The 15,762-nt window shown below is 44.7% G+C and overlaps 3 protein-coding genes and 1 pseudogene across 3 annotated transcripts in view; 2 read left to right on the top strand and 2 right to left on the bottom strand.

The window, feature by feature from the left end:
- The first annotated feature begins 4,934 nt into the window (after window positions 1-4,934).
- On the top strand, window positions 4,935-8,000 carry LOC125367556 (annotated as a pseudogene).
- Window positions 8,001-8,079: 79 nt separating this feature from the next.
- LOC125367497 (phosphatidylinositol N-acetylglucosaminyltransferase subunit Y-like) lies at window positions 8,080-8,774 on the top strand. Its single transcript, XM_048368184.1, has one exon. It carries the CDS (start codon window positions 8,095-8,097, stop codon window positions 8,278-8,280), a length of 186 nt encoding a protein of 61 aa, XP_048224141.1. The 5' UTR covers window positions 8,080-8,094; the 3' UTR covers window positions 8,281-8,774.
- Window positions 8,775-10,095: 1,321 nt separating this feature from the next.
- Window positions 10,096-12,594, bottom strand: LOC125367557 (ciliogenesis and planar polarity effector 1-like). The gene is made up of 3 exons (XM_048368240.1): window positions 12,300-12,594; window positions 11,009-11,223; window positions 10,096-10,371 (listed from the first exon to the last, which is right to left on the bottom strand). The coding sequence occupies exons 1-3, from the start codon at window positions 12,592-12,594 to the stop codon at window positions 10,219-10,221; spliced, it is 663 nt and encodes a 220-aa protein (XP_048224197.1). The 3' UTR covers window positions 10,096-10,218.
- Window positions 12,595-13,105: 511 nt separating this feature from the next.
- The window catches only part of Cplane1 (ciliogenesis and planar polarity effector complex subunit 1), an 86,219-nt gene continuing 83,562 nt past the window's right edge, over window positions 13,106-15,762 (bottom strand). The window contains exon 52 of the mRNA XM_048368241.1: window positions 13,106-13,145. Coding sequence (XP_048224198.1) covers window positions 13,106-13,145 — 40 coding nt within the window. The remainder of the gene's footprint in view (window positions 13,146-15,762) is intronic.

Here is a 15,762-nt window from a genome sequence, read left to right on the forward strand (position 1 = left end):
AGTACATTTTACCAGGGTAAAATATGATTCTCCCTCCTTTCCTTAAAACACACCACTTCTGTTTGTACAAAAAAATAGTTCAGGAGGTCCAGATCGTTAAAAGTTTTTATCAAGATGTTAAACTGGCTGGGCTGGGGATATGGCCTAGTGGCTAGAGTGCCTGCCTTGTATTCATGAGGCCCTGGGTTCAATTCCCCAGCACCACATATACAGAAAATGGCCAGAAGTGGCGCTGTGGCTCAAGTGGCAGAGTGCTAGCCTTGAGCAAAAAGAAGCCAGGGACAGTGCTCAGGCCCTGAGTCCAAGCCCCAGGACTGGTAAAAAAAAAAAAAAAAAGATGTAGTAAACTGGAATAACATTACTTTTGTGTTATGCAGAACTTGTCAGATTGCCCACTTGAAACAATAATGCCATTTGAAACACTTGATTGATACAGTACATTGTAGTCTATAGAAATCCTAATTGCTGGGATAGAGGGTAAAGATCAATGGTAGAGCCTGTTAGCATGAGCAAAACCCTGGATTCTATCCCTAACACCCAAATAATAGTCCTTTTTTTTTTTTAAGACTAAATTTCGAGCCAGATACTGGTAGCTCATGCCGCCAGGCTGAAATCCAGGAAATCACAGGTCAGAGCAGCCTTTAAACTTTTTTTTAAGCTTTTTTTTTCTTTTTCTTTTTCCAGAGCTGAGGACTGAACTCGGGGCCTTGGTGCTTGCCAGGCAGGCGCTCTTCTGCTGAGCTAAATCCCCAAGCCCCTTTTTTAAGCTTTTAAACTTTTAAAGTTTACTTAATCCCCTAATATATTTGGCTTTTTTCTCTAAACATATCCCCTGTTTTATTGGTACTTTATAAGAAACTGCAACTTTGGTACAAATTTCATTTGTGTAGTGGTTGACTGGTCATAATTTTTTTAATTTATTTTAAAACAAATTTTAAATAAAATTTAACTTACTTGGATATCTAGAATAACTGTAATCCCAGTTCCTTTGGAGGCAGAGGAGGAAGAATTAAGAGTCAGGCCAGCCTGGACAACAAACTTCAGAATGAAGAGTTAGAGATGTAGTGTGTAGTTAAATGCTAGAACACTTGCCTAGTCTGTAAGGAGTCCCTGGGTTGACAGTGTGGGAGACTGCCATGTAACTACACTTTCCCCCCTCCAGTGAATATGAGAGGAAAGTTTATTAGAAAGTATATGCTTCCAGTAGACTGAGACGATAATTTTTACTCCTTCCCCTCCCATGCAAGTTTTTATTGGAGTATGGGGACTATGGAGCATTGGGTCCTTGACCACAACTAGCCCACAGGACATAGTGCTTGTCTCAGGTTGGGAGAGGCTCTCTAATTTCCTTTTTTCTCTCAAATTATTTGAACTTTCCTGATGGAGACCTTCCAATCTGTTCAATACTACATTTCAAGCAATTTCTGATCAACCTTTCTGAGATATACCCCCAGAGACTTCTCTCCCTCATATTTTTAAAAGCAAAGCCTAAGTATCACTTTATAAATCTTTAAATATTGCTACTCCATTGATGACAAGTATCCTGTAAGAGTTGAAATTTCCTGCTTTATAGGCAGATGTGATATGCATGCACCTGAAGTACTAGCTATTTGAGAGACTGAGACAGAAGAAAATTGTATTTGAGCCTGGAAGCTTAAGACTAGCGTGAGCCACAAGCCAAGACTTGCCCCCCAAAAGAAATTCCCATTCTCTCACAAATGTTACATTTTAAGGTCTTATTCTACAGTTTTCTTCACCTGTTTTATTGTTTCTTTCCTTCCAAACATTTTTATATGTTTATTAGTTTTCTTGGGTTCTTAAAACAGTCTGAATAGAACGACTACAGTTATTTTCCGTGTTTACCCCTATTGTAAGTTTGAGAGGCAATAAATCTATCATCCACATTCACAAATATTAATGATTGAGCCTGCATAACTAGAGCAGAAGTATGAAAAAGGTAATAAAATAAGGAGAGATGGCTAATTCTCAGTGCAATGATGATAAATATTATCTAAGCTATTTAATTTGAGTTGTAAATAGCAAACCTGCAACTAGAGATAAAGAGTTAAATAAAGGAAACAAGTTTAAATGCCAGAACTTTGTAAACCAAAGTTCTTTCATTGATAATTTTGTGTTATATACTGCTTGAAATAAATGGATTATGGGTTGTGATTATTTTTATTATATAATTTGTATGTATTATATTTATTTTCAATAGACTGTTACTGGTAACTTTTTATAATCATTAATTTTACTCACAACCTTGGAAGGTTATTTTGTGTTAATTTATCAAATATTGTTCCTTCATACTTTCTATTAGCCATTCTTCCACAAAGAAATGGCAGTGTTTATCGCAAAACCTAGACAAGTAATTATTTTCCATATCCCATAGTGAAGTGTGTGTGTGCGTGTGTATGTGTGTAAAATATATAAGGGATCTGAGCCATCACTTTATCAAGATATTCTTAACTATTTTAGCATTCATGAACCCTTTGGAGAGTCAAAGATGAATATGAAATTTCTCCTTAGAAACTGGAATAAAGTGCATAAAGTTTTTGTAGGTTCAGTTTCTCTGCTCCTGGCTCATCTAGGATCTGTCTTGGGAATCCATGCACTATAGTTTTAGTGATCTTACTCTAGACAAATACTTCTTTTTCAAAAGCTCGAAGAGGTGAGTTGGTACACACAAGCTATGTTTCATAAGGTCCAAACTCTCATCTTCCTAATTAAGTTGCTCTTATTAAGGAAGATGTCATCTTGGGAAGTATTCAGTTTCCTGGTAAGATCAAAATGTTAACTACTTAATGACTATTTTGTTGATCCCTCTCCCCCATTTTGATCCACTTTTTGTGATACTTAGCATCCTGTTAGATAAATTGGAAAATATTTTGCTGTATGCTATTTTTACTTCAATTATTTTCTATATTACCTGGCTTAGTACAGATAATTAAACTTATTTTAAAAGAATATTAACCTTGAGGTAAGAGAGCAGTCTGTTTCTGAAACAAATTGTAAAATGAAGTTTGGTAAATAAAATCAGCACATTATATGGAAGATGACTTAAAGAAAACCATAGTGTTTTGTGTGGATTTGTATATTTAGAGTATCAGATTGTTTAAATGGCATGCTGGAGAGTGGGAATCCCGGCTGAAAGTGAGGAACTGGGGTGCACGTATAGAAAATAAGGAACGGTGGGATGTTGTGGCACATTCCTGTAACCTCAGCGCTCAGGATACTGAGCCAGGAGTATTGCACAGTTGGAGAAAAACCTGGTATGAATAGTTAGACCTTGTCTCAAAAAGGGAAGAGAATTAAGTATACATTTTAATGTAATATGGTTTTTAATTGTGGTTACTTGAAGAACTAAAGACAAGGGACTAGTGAAAGTTTACCATGCTATGAATAGATTTAAGGATGTCAAGAAGAGAACCATAACAGTAGTCTCAAGAGACAGAGACAGGAAGATGATGGTAGTAGAGATGAAGAGGATTAGAGTGTTTACAAAATTAAAATGGCAGTATTTGATGCTCAGTTTTCATGGTAGATGAAAATGAGCTGTGTAAAAGACTAAATCCTAAGAGTATGTTAATCCAGACACCAAGAATCAAAGGGGATGGAAGAAACAAAATGCAACAGTAAGATCCAATTGGAAAAAAAACACCTGCTATGCAGGAAGTAAAATGTAAACGTAAGGGTGGGGATTTAGCCTGAGGAGGAGAGCAGAGTGACGGGAGGGAAAACAGTAATAGCAGACTGAAACTCTGAGATGTGAACTTGGAGAAGTAGACGAAGAGCCAAGCATGCCACATCCGGCAGGTGGGTTATGGCTCAAGTGCCATCACCCAAGCACCAGCCTTAAGGAAAAAAGCCAAGCAAGGGCTCCCTGAGTTCAAGCTCCAGCACCGACATGCCACATTCAAGAATGTGGGAGGACTTTTTTTTTTTTTTTTTGAGGTACCAGGGCTTGAATTTGAGGCCTCCTGTTCACTCTGTGGATGCTATATTATTCAGCCTCACCTCCAGTCCTTAAGTAGAGTATGGTCTGCTCAGGGTTGTAGTCACCTGAGCACCGGCTGCCGGGAAAATTGTGGTGATGTGAACCTCAGCGTTGTGCCCATTTTCTTTAGGAGTGCTCAGCTGCCCAACAAACCTGATTGAACCAGGATTGACAGGAGGAATAGTTGGAGAATTAAACTGAAAAATGGAAGGATTAAGATCCATGAGTAAAAGAGCAAGGGTAATGAGACTAGCAGAAATAGAACATTAAAATAGTAAAGAGCTCTTGGGGATTTCCAAAAGTAGTTCCGGGTATAAACCAGAAGAATATGACCTTGATAATGAGTGAAGAGACAGAAATTTGGAATAAAAAACTATATACTGCATACTTTTTCTGAGCTAAACCTTTTTTTCCCCCCCTTAACAGGTCATCCTGAACATTACTTGGCTTTGGCACTGGTTTCTTTAGGTTTTGCACATTCCATCATGTGACACAAATTTGCATTAACAGCATATTTGCATTCTTGTATTAGAGACAGGAAATTGTCACAAAGTACACAATGATTTGAGATGAATACTTCAAAGGGAAAGTAATAGAAAACAGATGAGTATGTAGTACTGAAATATTCTGAAGGGATAGATATCAGAAAGGTTTCTTCAAGCAAGAAGAGAACTCAGCCTGAGATGCAATAGATATACTATGTAACTAATAATATTCAGCTATTCACAATGGGAGGGGGAGATCGTGTTCATTAGGCTCTAGATTGTGGAGCTTTGTGCTATGAGGGGTTTAAATTTTGTGTTGTAAATGTCTCCTGAAGGGCCACGTATTGAAAGCTTGGTCCCAAGCTTATGATGCTCTTGGGAACGTGTGTAATCTTTAGAAGTTTGGGTCTAGTGGGAAGAAATTAGATCCTCACAGTCATGCCATTGAAGGAATGTTGGGAGCCCAGCTTCCTGCTCTTTTACTTCCTGACCACCATGAGGTAAGTAGACTCCTCTTGCATGTGCTTCCTTCATGATCCACTATCTAGCTCCAGACCCAAAGCCACAGAGTCCTTGTACTTCTCAAAGAACCAACTTTTTCTTGTTTCTTTGTGTAGTGTCATCTCCATGTCATTAAGTCCTGCCCTAATCTTTACTATTTCTGCAAAGAAATAATAACTTGCTTTGAGTTTGGCTTGTTCATATTTTTCTAAAAGTTTGTGCTGTATCATTAGGTTGTTTGAGAGCTTTCTCTCTTTTTTTCTAATGTAGGTACTTAGAGTTATACTTAGGACTGCCTTTGCTGTATCACAAAGGTTCTGGTAAGTTGTATTTTGATTTTCATTACAAAGAACTTTTGATTTCTCATGTATTTAGTGACTCACCATTACACAGGGTCTCCATGTATCTGTTTCTGTAGCAACTTTTGCTATCGTCTCCATTATTATCCAATAGAATACTGAATTATTTCAATTTTTTTGTATTTTTTAAGACTTAAATATCTTAAAATATTATCTAGTTTGGAGACAGTTCCTTGGCCTCCTGAGAAGAATGTGTATTGTACAGACGCTGGATGAAATACTCTTCAGATGTCTGTAAAAATTCAACAGGTCTATGGTGTCACTTATTTCTGGGGTTTCTTTTTATGACTTGTCTATTGATGATGCCCTGTACCTTTTATTACTTCTGTTTATTTATCAGGTAGGGTTTCATGTTTTTCCTGGGGCTGGCTTTAGACTGTGATTCCTCTACCTGCACCTTCCACCCAGCTGGAATCATCAACATACCCAACCTACTCATTGAGATGGAGTCCCTTTTTTTATGAGGAGGCAAGCCAGGCATTAGTGGCTCACGCTTATAATCCTAACTACTTAGCGAGGTTGCGATCTGAGGACCGCGGTCCAAAGCCAGCCCGCGCAGGAAAGGCTGAGAGACTCTTATCTCCAATTAACCACCAAAAAGCCAGAAGGGAGCTGTTGGCAAGTGATAGAATACCAGCCTTAAGCAAATGAAGCTCAGGTACAGCACCCACACCCTGCATTCAAACACCAGGAATGGCACATACACACACACACACACACACACACACACACACACACACACACACACAAAGTGTTGGTGGGTTTTTTTGGTTTTTTGAGGGAGGTGTCTTTGCTGCCTTGGAACCAGTATCTTCTCAATCTTCATCTCCTACCTAATCCTGGAATTATAGGTATGAACCAATGTATCCAGCTCCTCTCTCAAATATCTGTTATTTAGATATTCTATTTTCTAGACGGTATTTTCTGTAGTGCTTTTTGCTCAGATGTCTTTTTGTTTGTTCACTCTTGTGTTTGAGGGTTTTTTCATTTTTGTCTTGTTTTCGCAGCTGTCCTTGGGTTTTGGTGGGGTCAATACTGGGAGCTGTTCTCAGAGCTCCCTTGCTCAGCAAGTGCTCAAGCATTGAGCCACATTCCCAATTCTGTTTTGACTATCTTTTGAATTTGGGTGCATTTGCTATTTTTTTTCTTATTCTCAAATTGCTTCTCACATGCAGTAACTTATGAAGGCAACATTACATATTTATCTGTTAGATAAGGAACTAAAATTCCCTCTTGCCACTTGGAAGCTTGAGCCCAAGTCAAGGCCAACACTGCAACTAAGTAGGCTGGACTCACAGCCCTATACCTTAGAATCACGATTCCAGTTAGAAACGAGAACAAGATATACTGAAATACATGACAGCTGTATTGTCAGTAATGCCAAAATAGAAAACATGTTGTACCCTAGACTGAAACCACCAAGCTTATTGCGACCTTCCCCAAGTCTAGATGTCACAATCCATCCTCTGGTTAGTCCACAGGACACATGTCTCCTTCACTGACTTAGAAAGAGAAAATGTCGGGGCTGGGGATATAGCCTAGTGGCAAGAGTGCCTGCCTCGGATACACGAGGCCCTAGGTTCGATTCCCCAGCACCACATATACAGAAAACGGCCAGAAGTGGCGCTGTGGCTCAAGTGGCAGAGTGCTAGCCTTGAGCGGGAAGAAGCCAGGGACAGTGCTCAGGCCCTGAGTCCAAGGCCCAGGACTGGCTAAAAAAAAAAAAAAAAACTAGAAAGAGAAAATGTGGCCCTTCATCTATGTTCACATGGACTTTTTTTTTTAATTTGTTATTTAAGATTGATATACAAAGTTACAGTTACACAAGAAATGAGTACAGTTCTTTTGGAATTGTCTCTCCCTCACTCCCTCTCTCTCCCAATTTTTCCCTCCCTTCCCCACCCACAAGATGTACAGTGCATTTCCCACAGTGTCCAGTGAATACCACTGGTGTATTTGTTTACCCTTTTCTGTGCCCCTTCTTATTTTTCTATCCCTGATTAAAGTTGTATTGTTATTTTTTAATTAAATTTTATTGAAAAGGTGATGTACAGAGGGGGTACAGTTACATAATAAGGTAGGGAGAACATTTCTTGTCTTATTCATTACACGCTCCCTCATTTTTCTTTCCCTTCCCTAGTTCAGATAAGCATATATACAATATCCAGTGTACCGAATCATATACAGTGACCACAGGGGGTACGCCACAGGAGATTCACCTAGTACATTAAACATAACAACAATAAAATCCTCCTGTTTCCATCTCTTGGAGTTCATTTTCTGTGCCCCTTCTTACTCTCCCAAAGACAGACTAACAAGACAAAAGGAAAAGAAAACAAAAACAGCAACTTTAAAAAAATCTCTTTCGCGAGGGGGCCTGCGCTCACCGGCTCGCAGCCGTCGGCGGGTCGGGATGAGTGACCGGAGGAGCTGTCCGGCGCCTTCGATCCCGCGCTGCTGGAGTTCCTGGTGTGTCCCCTCTCCAAGAAGCCGCTCTGATACGAAGCATCAGCAAATGAGTTGATTAATGAAGACTTGGGAATGGCCTATCCAATCATTGATGGGATTCCTAATATGATACCCCAGGCAGCCAGGACAACACATGAAAATAAGAAGCAAGAAGAAATGGAGCAACACTAAGATGATAGTTTAAACACACACACACACACACACACACACACACACACACACACCCTCCCCTAAATGTTCTAAATACGCCTTATAAAACAGAGTGTGAGGCTAGGTGGGGAGAATGTTTGTGTCTCTGCCCACCTTGACTGTTCTTACCCCACTCATCTCTCTAGCAGGACTGTACGACTCTGCATCTGTGGAAGACGACTTCCCTCAGGGCTGCCCCAGCACCGCCAGCCTCTGCTTTTACAGTCTGCTCTTGCCCATCACCATACCAGTGTATGTGTTTTTCCACCTTTGGACCTAGATGGGCATTAAACTCTTCAGGCATAATTAGTGCAACCAGCCAAGCATAAAGATACATAGGTGTTATGCATCCAGCTCTGGAAATCCTGCTGTCCCATTTGGTTTGAGAGAAGTTGCTTTGCTATTTCTCTCAGGCTCAGGAAAACTCTAGAAAGCTTAGGCTGCAGCTTCCTTGTACTTCAGCTCTGCCCTTCTGTTCGAAGATTCTGGCTATTTAAAGAAACATTTCAGCAAAATGTCCTGATGGAGAGTAACTGGGAGTGGTCACCTACGGGCACTGTGTCAGCTCTATCACTTGGAGTTTTAACTTCAAGGTGCATGATAAAGCCATCTATTGGAGCCGTACTGTAGTACTTGCAGAGAAATTAAGTAGAACTAGTGTGACATGAAACTGTAAGAACTGTAAAGTTCACATAGATTGAGTCTATAATATTACTTGTGTTTCCTTGATATCAAATGTTTACTAATAAAATGTTGATTGTTTTTGCCCATGAAAAAAAAATCTCTTTCTAGGGTGGAATATGGCTTAGTGGCAGAGTGCTTGCCTCATGTACATGAAGCCCTAGGTTCAATTCCTCAGCACCACATATATAGAAAAAGCTGGAGGTGGCGCTGTGGCTCAAGTGGCAGAGTGCTAGCCTTGAGCAAAAAGAAGCCAGGGACAGTGCTCAGGCCCTGAGTTCAAGGCCCAGACTGGCCAAAAAAAAAAAAATCTCTTTTCTTGGGTTCATTCCATTTAAAGTAAGAACTGTGTCTTCTATTTGTCTCTTGCTAGGCAAGCAATCCATGCGGAGCCTCACTGGCCTTTCGTGGGATTTGGGGGTCTTCCTGCCCCGATGGTTTTCTCCACCATTCTCCTGATGCCTACCTGCCGTGCACATCTCTGAGCAAGGTCCTGGGAGGCTGATCGCACGAGGCGGGGAGGGGGGGGGGGGAGGGGGGGGCGGGGAGGGGGCGGGTACGGGAGGCCGGCGGGCCCCGGGCAGGAGTGGCGTCTGGGGTGCAGGGTCCTTCTCGGCAGCCCCTCCCCGCCGCTGGCCGCGCCCTCCACCGTGCGGCGCCTCCCCCGCCCTTCGCTCTCTGCACCGCGCGTCCGTGCTGGCGGTACAGCCTCCTCCTCTCTCCCAGTTGAAAGCGCCTTTTGTCGGGGCGTCTGCTGGGCGGGTTCGTTCTGTTCCTTGGACTAGCGGGGTCGGACCCTCCGGCTCGCTGCTCGCCTCTCTCCTCCGCTGCGCGTTAGGACGCCGCTTCCGCCACCCTCCATGCCGGTTGTTTCTTCTAACATTTTTTTTTTGAAAGCTTCTCACCTAGTAATACCTTCTTTCCATTTCTCTATTCACATTGATTGCCTTTCCCCTGAAAAGGAAGGAATATTCGTCCACTTTTGTGGCCATTACTGGGGCTTCAGCTCAGGGCCTTGGACTCTGGTGTTTCACTCGCGCCTGGAACTCCACACTTGAACCAGGCCTCCAGTTGCAGCTTTCGGCTGGCCAACTGGTCGCGAGACTCGCTTCGAAGCTCCATCGTCAGCTCTCAGCCTCCGAGCAGCTGGGATTATAGGTGTGCGCCATCAACATCCCAGCCCTTTCGTTTGTTTTGGTCGGTTGGGGGCTTGAATTTTTTACTATCAAGTTTATTACACAAGTTCATTCTCAAAACACAGAGGGTCATGAAACAGACTAAAGATAAAAGGGTTTTTATTCAAACTTTGAATATTATGACAACTTGGCTTGAAAGCTATTTACCAATGTCCTATTAGGTGTAAAGGTGAATCCGCCGCAAAAGCCCACGTCTCCTTACACAACCCTTCCCACGTGACGGCAAAACTGAGCACTGCTGAGTGCTCCCTCTGGAGACCGCAGGCGGCCAAGTCTCCGTGCCTCCCTCGGTGCTTCTCTCCGTTCCGTTCCGGGGCACAGAGGTGGGGTGCTGGCTCGGCTCACGGGCCCTCGCCCTCCACCCCGGCCACCATGTCTTCAATGGCGTCCCAGTCCAGCTGGCTGAGCGCGCTGCCGGAGCTCGGGGCGGCGCTGTCCGCGCTGGCCCGGGCCGCGGACTCGGGCTCCTCCTCCTCCTCCGCGGGCAGCAGGTCCTGGGGATCGGAAAGACAGTTGCAGTTGGGGCTCGGCTGCTCACAGGCCGGAGGGAGCGGCTGATCCCGCGCGCGGTCGGGGGCCTGGACGGTCTCCGCTCCCGCAGTGAGCTGCTCTTAGGGCTTCGTGACTCACAGGGTTACTAATTCCAGGCCATGCTAGGATCTAAGCTGACGAACCCCGAGCACTTGCTAGCCAGGGGCTGCGCCATTTGAGCCCGGGCCGTGGCTCTTTTTGCTTTTACTTTTCAGATAGTGTCGTTTGTGCCAGGACGGCCTGGACCACGGCCTCCTGTGCGGGTTCCCCGCTCGGGTGGATGGCAGATGGGGGCCGCCACACCTGCTCACTGACATGGGGTCTCACTAAGGACTGCCTTGGCTGGCCTGAAGGCACAGTCTTCGCCTTCTCTGCCTCTTCGGTGGCGAGTACTGCAGAGGGGGCCTCGCTCAGTGCTGATTGTTTTTAATTAAAAAGAAAAAGCAAAGTCAAGGAGAAATCTGAAATAGAAATGCTACGCTAAGCGAGTGGCTATGGTCTCAATCACTGTTTTCAAGCTCTCCCCACATTCCGTACTTCCACGCCTTGAACCACCACCACCAAAACCCCTGTGCCCCGCGAGGCCCGGGCAGCGCTTACTCGCAGAAATGAACCGTGGCTCTCGTGCAGAATCCTGCGGACCTCGGGAGGGACCGTCCAGGGGCTCACCACGGCCGCCGCCCGCTCCTCCACGCACCCGTCCTCCCACCGAGGCGTGGGGCCAGCGCCGCCCTGCGTCCTTGTGTGCAGACTGCAATACGGAATGCTAAGGCCGCCTGAGAGAGAAGAACAAAGCCTGTGTGAGGACGGACTCGCTCGTTCCGTGGTTCATCTATTGTGACCTTACCGTCAAAGTCAAGATGAGCAAGTTTTACTTAATACTCAGAGTCTCTATACGGCTCACTTTAGAGTTCTACAAACGTGGGGCTGCACAGAACACACGCACAGCTCCGAGCGCCTGCAGCCCTGCACACGCACACAGAACACACGCACAGCTCCGAGCGCCTGCAGCCCCTGCACGCGCACACGGAACACACGCACAGCTCCGAGCGCCTGCAGCCCTGCACGCGCACACGGAACACATGCGCACACAGAACACACGCGCACACAGAACACACGCGCACACGGAACACACGCGCACACAGAACACACGCACAGCTCCGAGCGCCTGCAGCCCCTGCACGCGCACACAGAACACACGCGCACACAGAACACACGCGCACACAGAACACACGCACAGCTCCGAGCGCCTCCAGCCCCTGCATGCGCACACAGAACACACGCACAGCTCCGAGCGCCTGCAGCCCCTGCACGCGCACACAGAACACACGCGCACACAGAACACACGCGTACACAGAACACACGCGCACACAGAACACACGCACAGCTCCGAGCGCCTCCAGCCCCTGCACGCGCACACAGAACACACGCGCACACAGAACACACGCACAGCTCCGAGCGCCTGCAGCCCCTGCACGCGCACACGGAACACACGCGCACACAGAACACACGCACAGCTCCGAGCGCCTCCAGCCCCTGCACGCGCACACAGAACACACGCGCACACAGAACACACGCACAGCTCCGAGCGCCTCCAGCCCTGCACACGCACACAGAACACACGCACAGCTCCGAGCTCTCACAAGCAGCTGTTTTAGGGACAACATGGGTAACAGTTTACGTAATGACTTAGATTTGTTATATATTTACTCAGAATGCAATAAAAAAATAGAAAATGTAGACATAGTTCTAGACAGCTTGCTGGGAGCCCCTCTCTGCCGTGCTGTGCCCGCTGCCACGCCTCCGCCATTCTATGGGTGAAATGTACACGCCAGCTACCATCACCCCAAGACAGCCTTGAGTGATGGCCGCCCCGTTCTTCCTCTCTCACCTTTCTGGGAGGAAACGGGAGCCTGCGTAGCCTTCCTGTGCACTGCGGGGGCAGCCCTGCCTTGCTTCTGTATGGTGAACGTGGCAGTCCCTGGAAAGGCACACACGCTTTTTACCCCTGCAGCTCGCCCCGGGTTTTCACGCAGCACCCCGCGCGTTCCTGGAGGACGTGGATCTGCGCAGCAACCTGCTTCTTGTGGGAGCCTGACAGGAACCGGCGCGGGCAAACCCAGAGAGCAGAACAAAGTAGGCACCGCCTTGGAGACTGCGTGGCCTTGGAGCACAAATGGGGTCATTTTTCAAATGGAAGTAAAAAACCTCTTTAATAACAAGAAACTGAAGACATCAGAAGACAGAAAGCTATCCCATGTGGAACTGGCGGAATTGATGCTGGAATTGAAAATGGCCACACTGCCAAAAGCACTCCATTCAATGCAATACCCATAAAAATCCCACAATAATTCCTCACAGGATTACAGAAACCAATATAAAAGTCCACATGGAAGCGGTGTCAGAGGTTCACACCTGTAGTCCTAGCTACTCAGGAGTCTGAGACCTGAGGATCACGGTGAGACTTGAATCCCCAACGAAACTACTCAGAACAAGCTGCAAGTGGCGCTATGGATCAAGCGGTAGAGTGCTAGCCGTGAGCCAAAGAAGCTCAGGGAGAGCACCTAAGCCCCGAGTTCAAGCCCCAGGACTGGCATTAAAAAGAGAGGAAAAAAAAGGAAAAGTTCATATGGAAGCAAAAAGACTCCAATAGCAATAGCAATTCTAAGTAATAAGAGCACTCTTGGAAGTATCAAACTATACTACCGAGCCATAGTAACACGAAACTTCATGGTACCTACACAAAACAGACCCAAAGACCAATGGAAAACATGGAAGATCTATCTACACCTATAGTCAATTAATTTTGAGAAAGGAGACAAAAAATATACAATTAAGGAAAGACACTTTTCAACAAATGATGCTGGGATAACGGGGACTGCAGAGGGCTGAAATAAGACCTATCTCCAATCCTGTGCAAAACTTAACGCTAGAAAGTTCTGAAATTTAAAATCTTCGACAGCAAAATATAGGAAAAATGTTGGAAGATAGAGACACATGTAAATTTTTCCTGAGTAAGACTCCAGATGCTCAGAGAATGAGAGCAATGATTAACAAATGGGACTTGCAAATTAGTTTATGCACAGCAGAAGAAACAACCATCAGAACCAAGAGGTTCATCTGTTTGGGGAAGGGTAAAATGGGGGCACAGAAATGGAAGGACAAAGAGTGGTACTTACTGGACACTATGGTGAAGAGGAGGCAAGCACTCTTGCCACTAGGCCATATTCCCAGCCTCGGTGAAGAGGAATTATACAACTATGGGTGAGGAAAAACTTGGAGAAAATCAGGGGAAAGGTGACATTGTCCAAAAATAAATGTACTCTTAAACTGGGCACCAGTGGCTCACGCTTATAATCCTAGCTACTCAGGAGGCTGAGATCTGAGGATTGAAGTTCAAAGCCAGCTTGGGCAGGAAAGTCCATGAGACTCTTATCTCCAATTAACCACCAGAAACCTGGAAGTGGCGCAGTGACTCAAGTGGTAAAGTGCTAGCCTTGAGCTGAAGAGCTCAGGGATAGCACAGAGGCCCAGAGTTCAAGCCCAGCGAATGACCAAAACAAACAAACAAAAAAAAAAAAACAAAAGAAAAAAGGAATATACTCTTTATCTGACTTATGTAACTGTAACTCTTCCATACATCACCTTTTTTTTTTCCTTCTTCTTCTTCTTTTTTTTTTTTTTTTTGGCCAGTCCTGGGCCTTGGACTCAGGGCCTGAGCACTGTCCCTGGCTTCTTCCCGCTCAAGGCTAGCACTCCGCCACTTGAGCCACAGCGCCGCTTCTGGCCGTTTTCTGTATATGTGGTGCTGGGGAATCGAACCTAGGGCCTCGTGTATCCGAGGCAGGCACTCTTGCCACTAAGCTATATTCCCAGCCCATCTTCTTTTTTTTTTTTTGGCCAGTCCTGTGGCTTGGACTCAGGGCCTGAACACTGTCCCTGACTTCTTTTTGCTCAAGGCTAGCACTCTGCCACTTGAGCCACAGCGCCACTTCTGGCCATTTTCTGTATATGTGGTGCTGGGGAATTGAACCCACGGCCTCATGTATATGAGGCAGGCACTCTTGCCACTAGGCCATATCCCCAGCCCCATATGTCACCTTTTTAATAACAATAAAGTAAACATTATCAAAATGAAGAAAACAGTATCATGTGGCCATTAAGCAAACAATGAAATCATGTCATTTGCAGCAAAATGGATGCAACATCCTATTGTGTGAGACAAGCCACGCTCAAATAACCAAGTCTCCAATGTTTCACTTACATGAGGAAACCAGACCTTTCAGACACTCAGATTCATGAACAGGTAAGTATAAATACCATATATGCAATTACCAGATAGCTAAACATAGACCATGAAGGAAGCTAGGAGGGTACGTAGGCAGAGAGGAGAATGGAAAAAGAAGAGATGATAGCTACATAATTCTGGAAGTGGGGGGAGTGTGAGGGGCGCACCTGGGGGAGACATACTATTTCCAATCAGGAAAACAAAACAAAGAAAGTGCTGGAGACATTATTTGTTAGAAGAAAGGGTGGCGGAAGTGGAGTACTGAGGGTAAAATTGCCCAGAATACAGTGTACACGTGTGGAGATCTAACAGTGAGCAGAAAGTCCATGAAGCTCTGCCTCCAATTAGCTTGCAGAAAAAACAGACTGGAGGTGTACCGGTAGCAAGTGGTAGAGCGCCAGCCACGAGCAAGTGAGCTGGGTCAGAGCACAAGGTCTGCGTTTAAGCCCCAGGATTGACACGCAAAAAAAGAGGGGAACGGGACATAATGCTGCCCAGGTTACAGAGATGTAGTTAAAGAGCACGAGCCACACCTGACATGGAAGTTAGCTGTTACACATTTTCAAACACAAACTTACACTATTTAATTACATTAACTAGTAAACATTCTAATGTACAATTATTATACAAATACCCTTTTGTCTGACTAATAAAAACCTAAGTGTTAACTAAAGAAAACTGAAAAAATACTGTTAGATAGATACATCTTCAGACACAGAAAATTGTAGACACATCTTTAAAAGGATGTTCAAAAGTTGAACATATTTTTCAATCTGAGCTTCTTATCACTCTTTTGATGATAATAGAATCGTGAGACCTATCAAAACCTTATTATATGTACACCTCCGGTCAGAGAGACAAAAGGAAAGCCTCAAGTTACATCTAAATAATGACTATTCAAAGTCTATTACAGACAGAATATTAGCTTAAAAAGCTACCTCAGTTCTTATTGCAGAGCAGTAGAACAAAATCCTGGTACTGTGAAGTCTGTCGATTCCTTACATTTTATTGAAATCAGAATTCATTTTCACTAAGATTTTACACCTTTTCCTAATACAAACACAAC

Source organism: Perognathus longimembris, chromosome 19, assembly GCF_023159225.1.
Source record: "Perognathus longimembris pacificus isolate PPM17 chromosome 19, ASM2315922v1, whole genome shotgun sequence".
In the NCBI taxonomy this organism is placed as follows: Eukaryota; Metazoa; Chordata; class Mammalia; order Rodentia; family Heteromyidae; genus Perognathus; species Perognathus longimembris.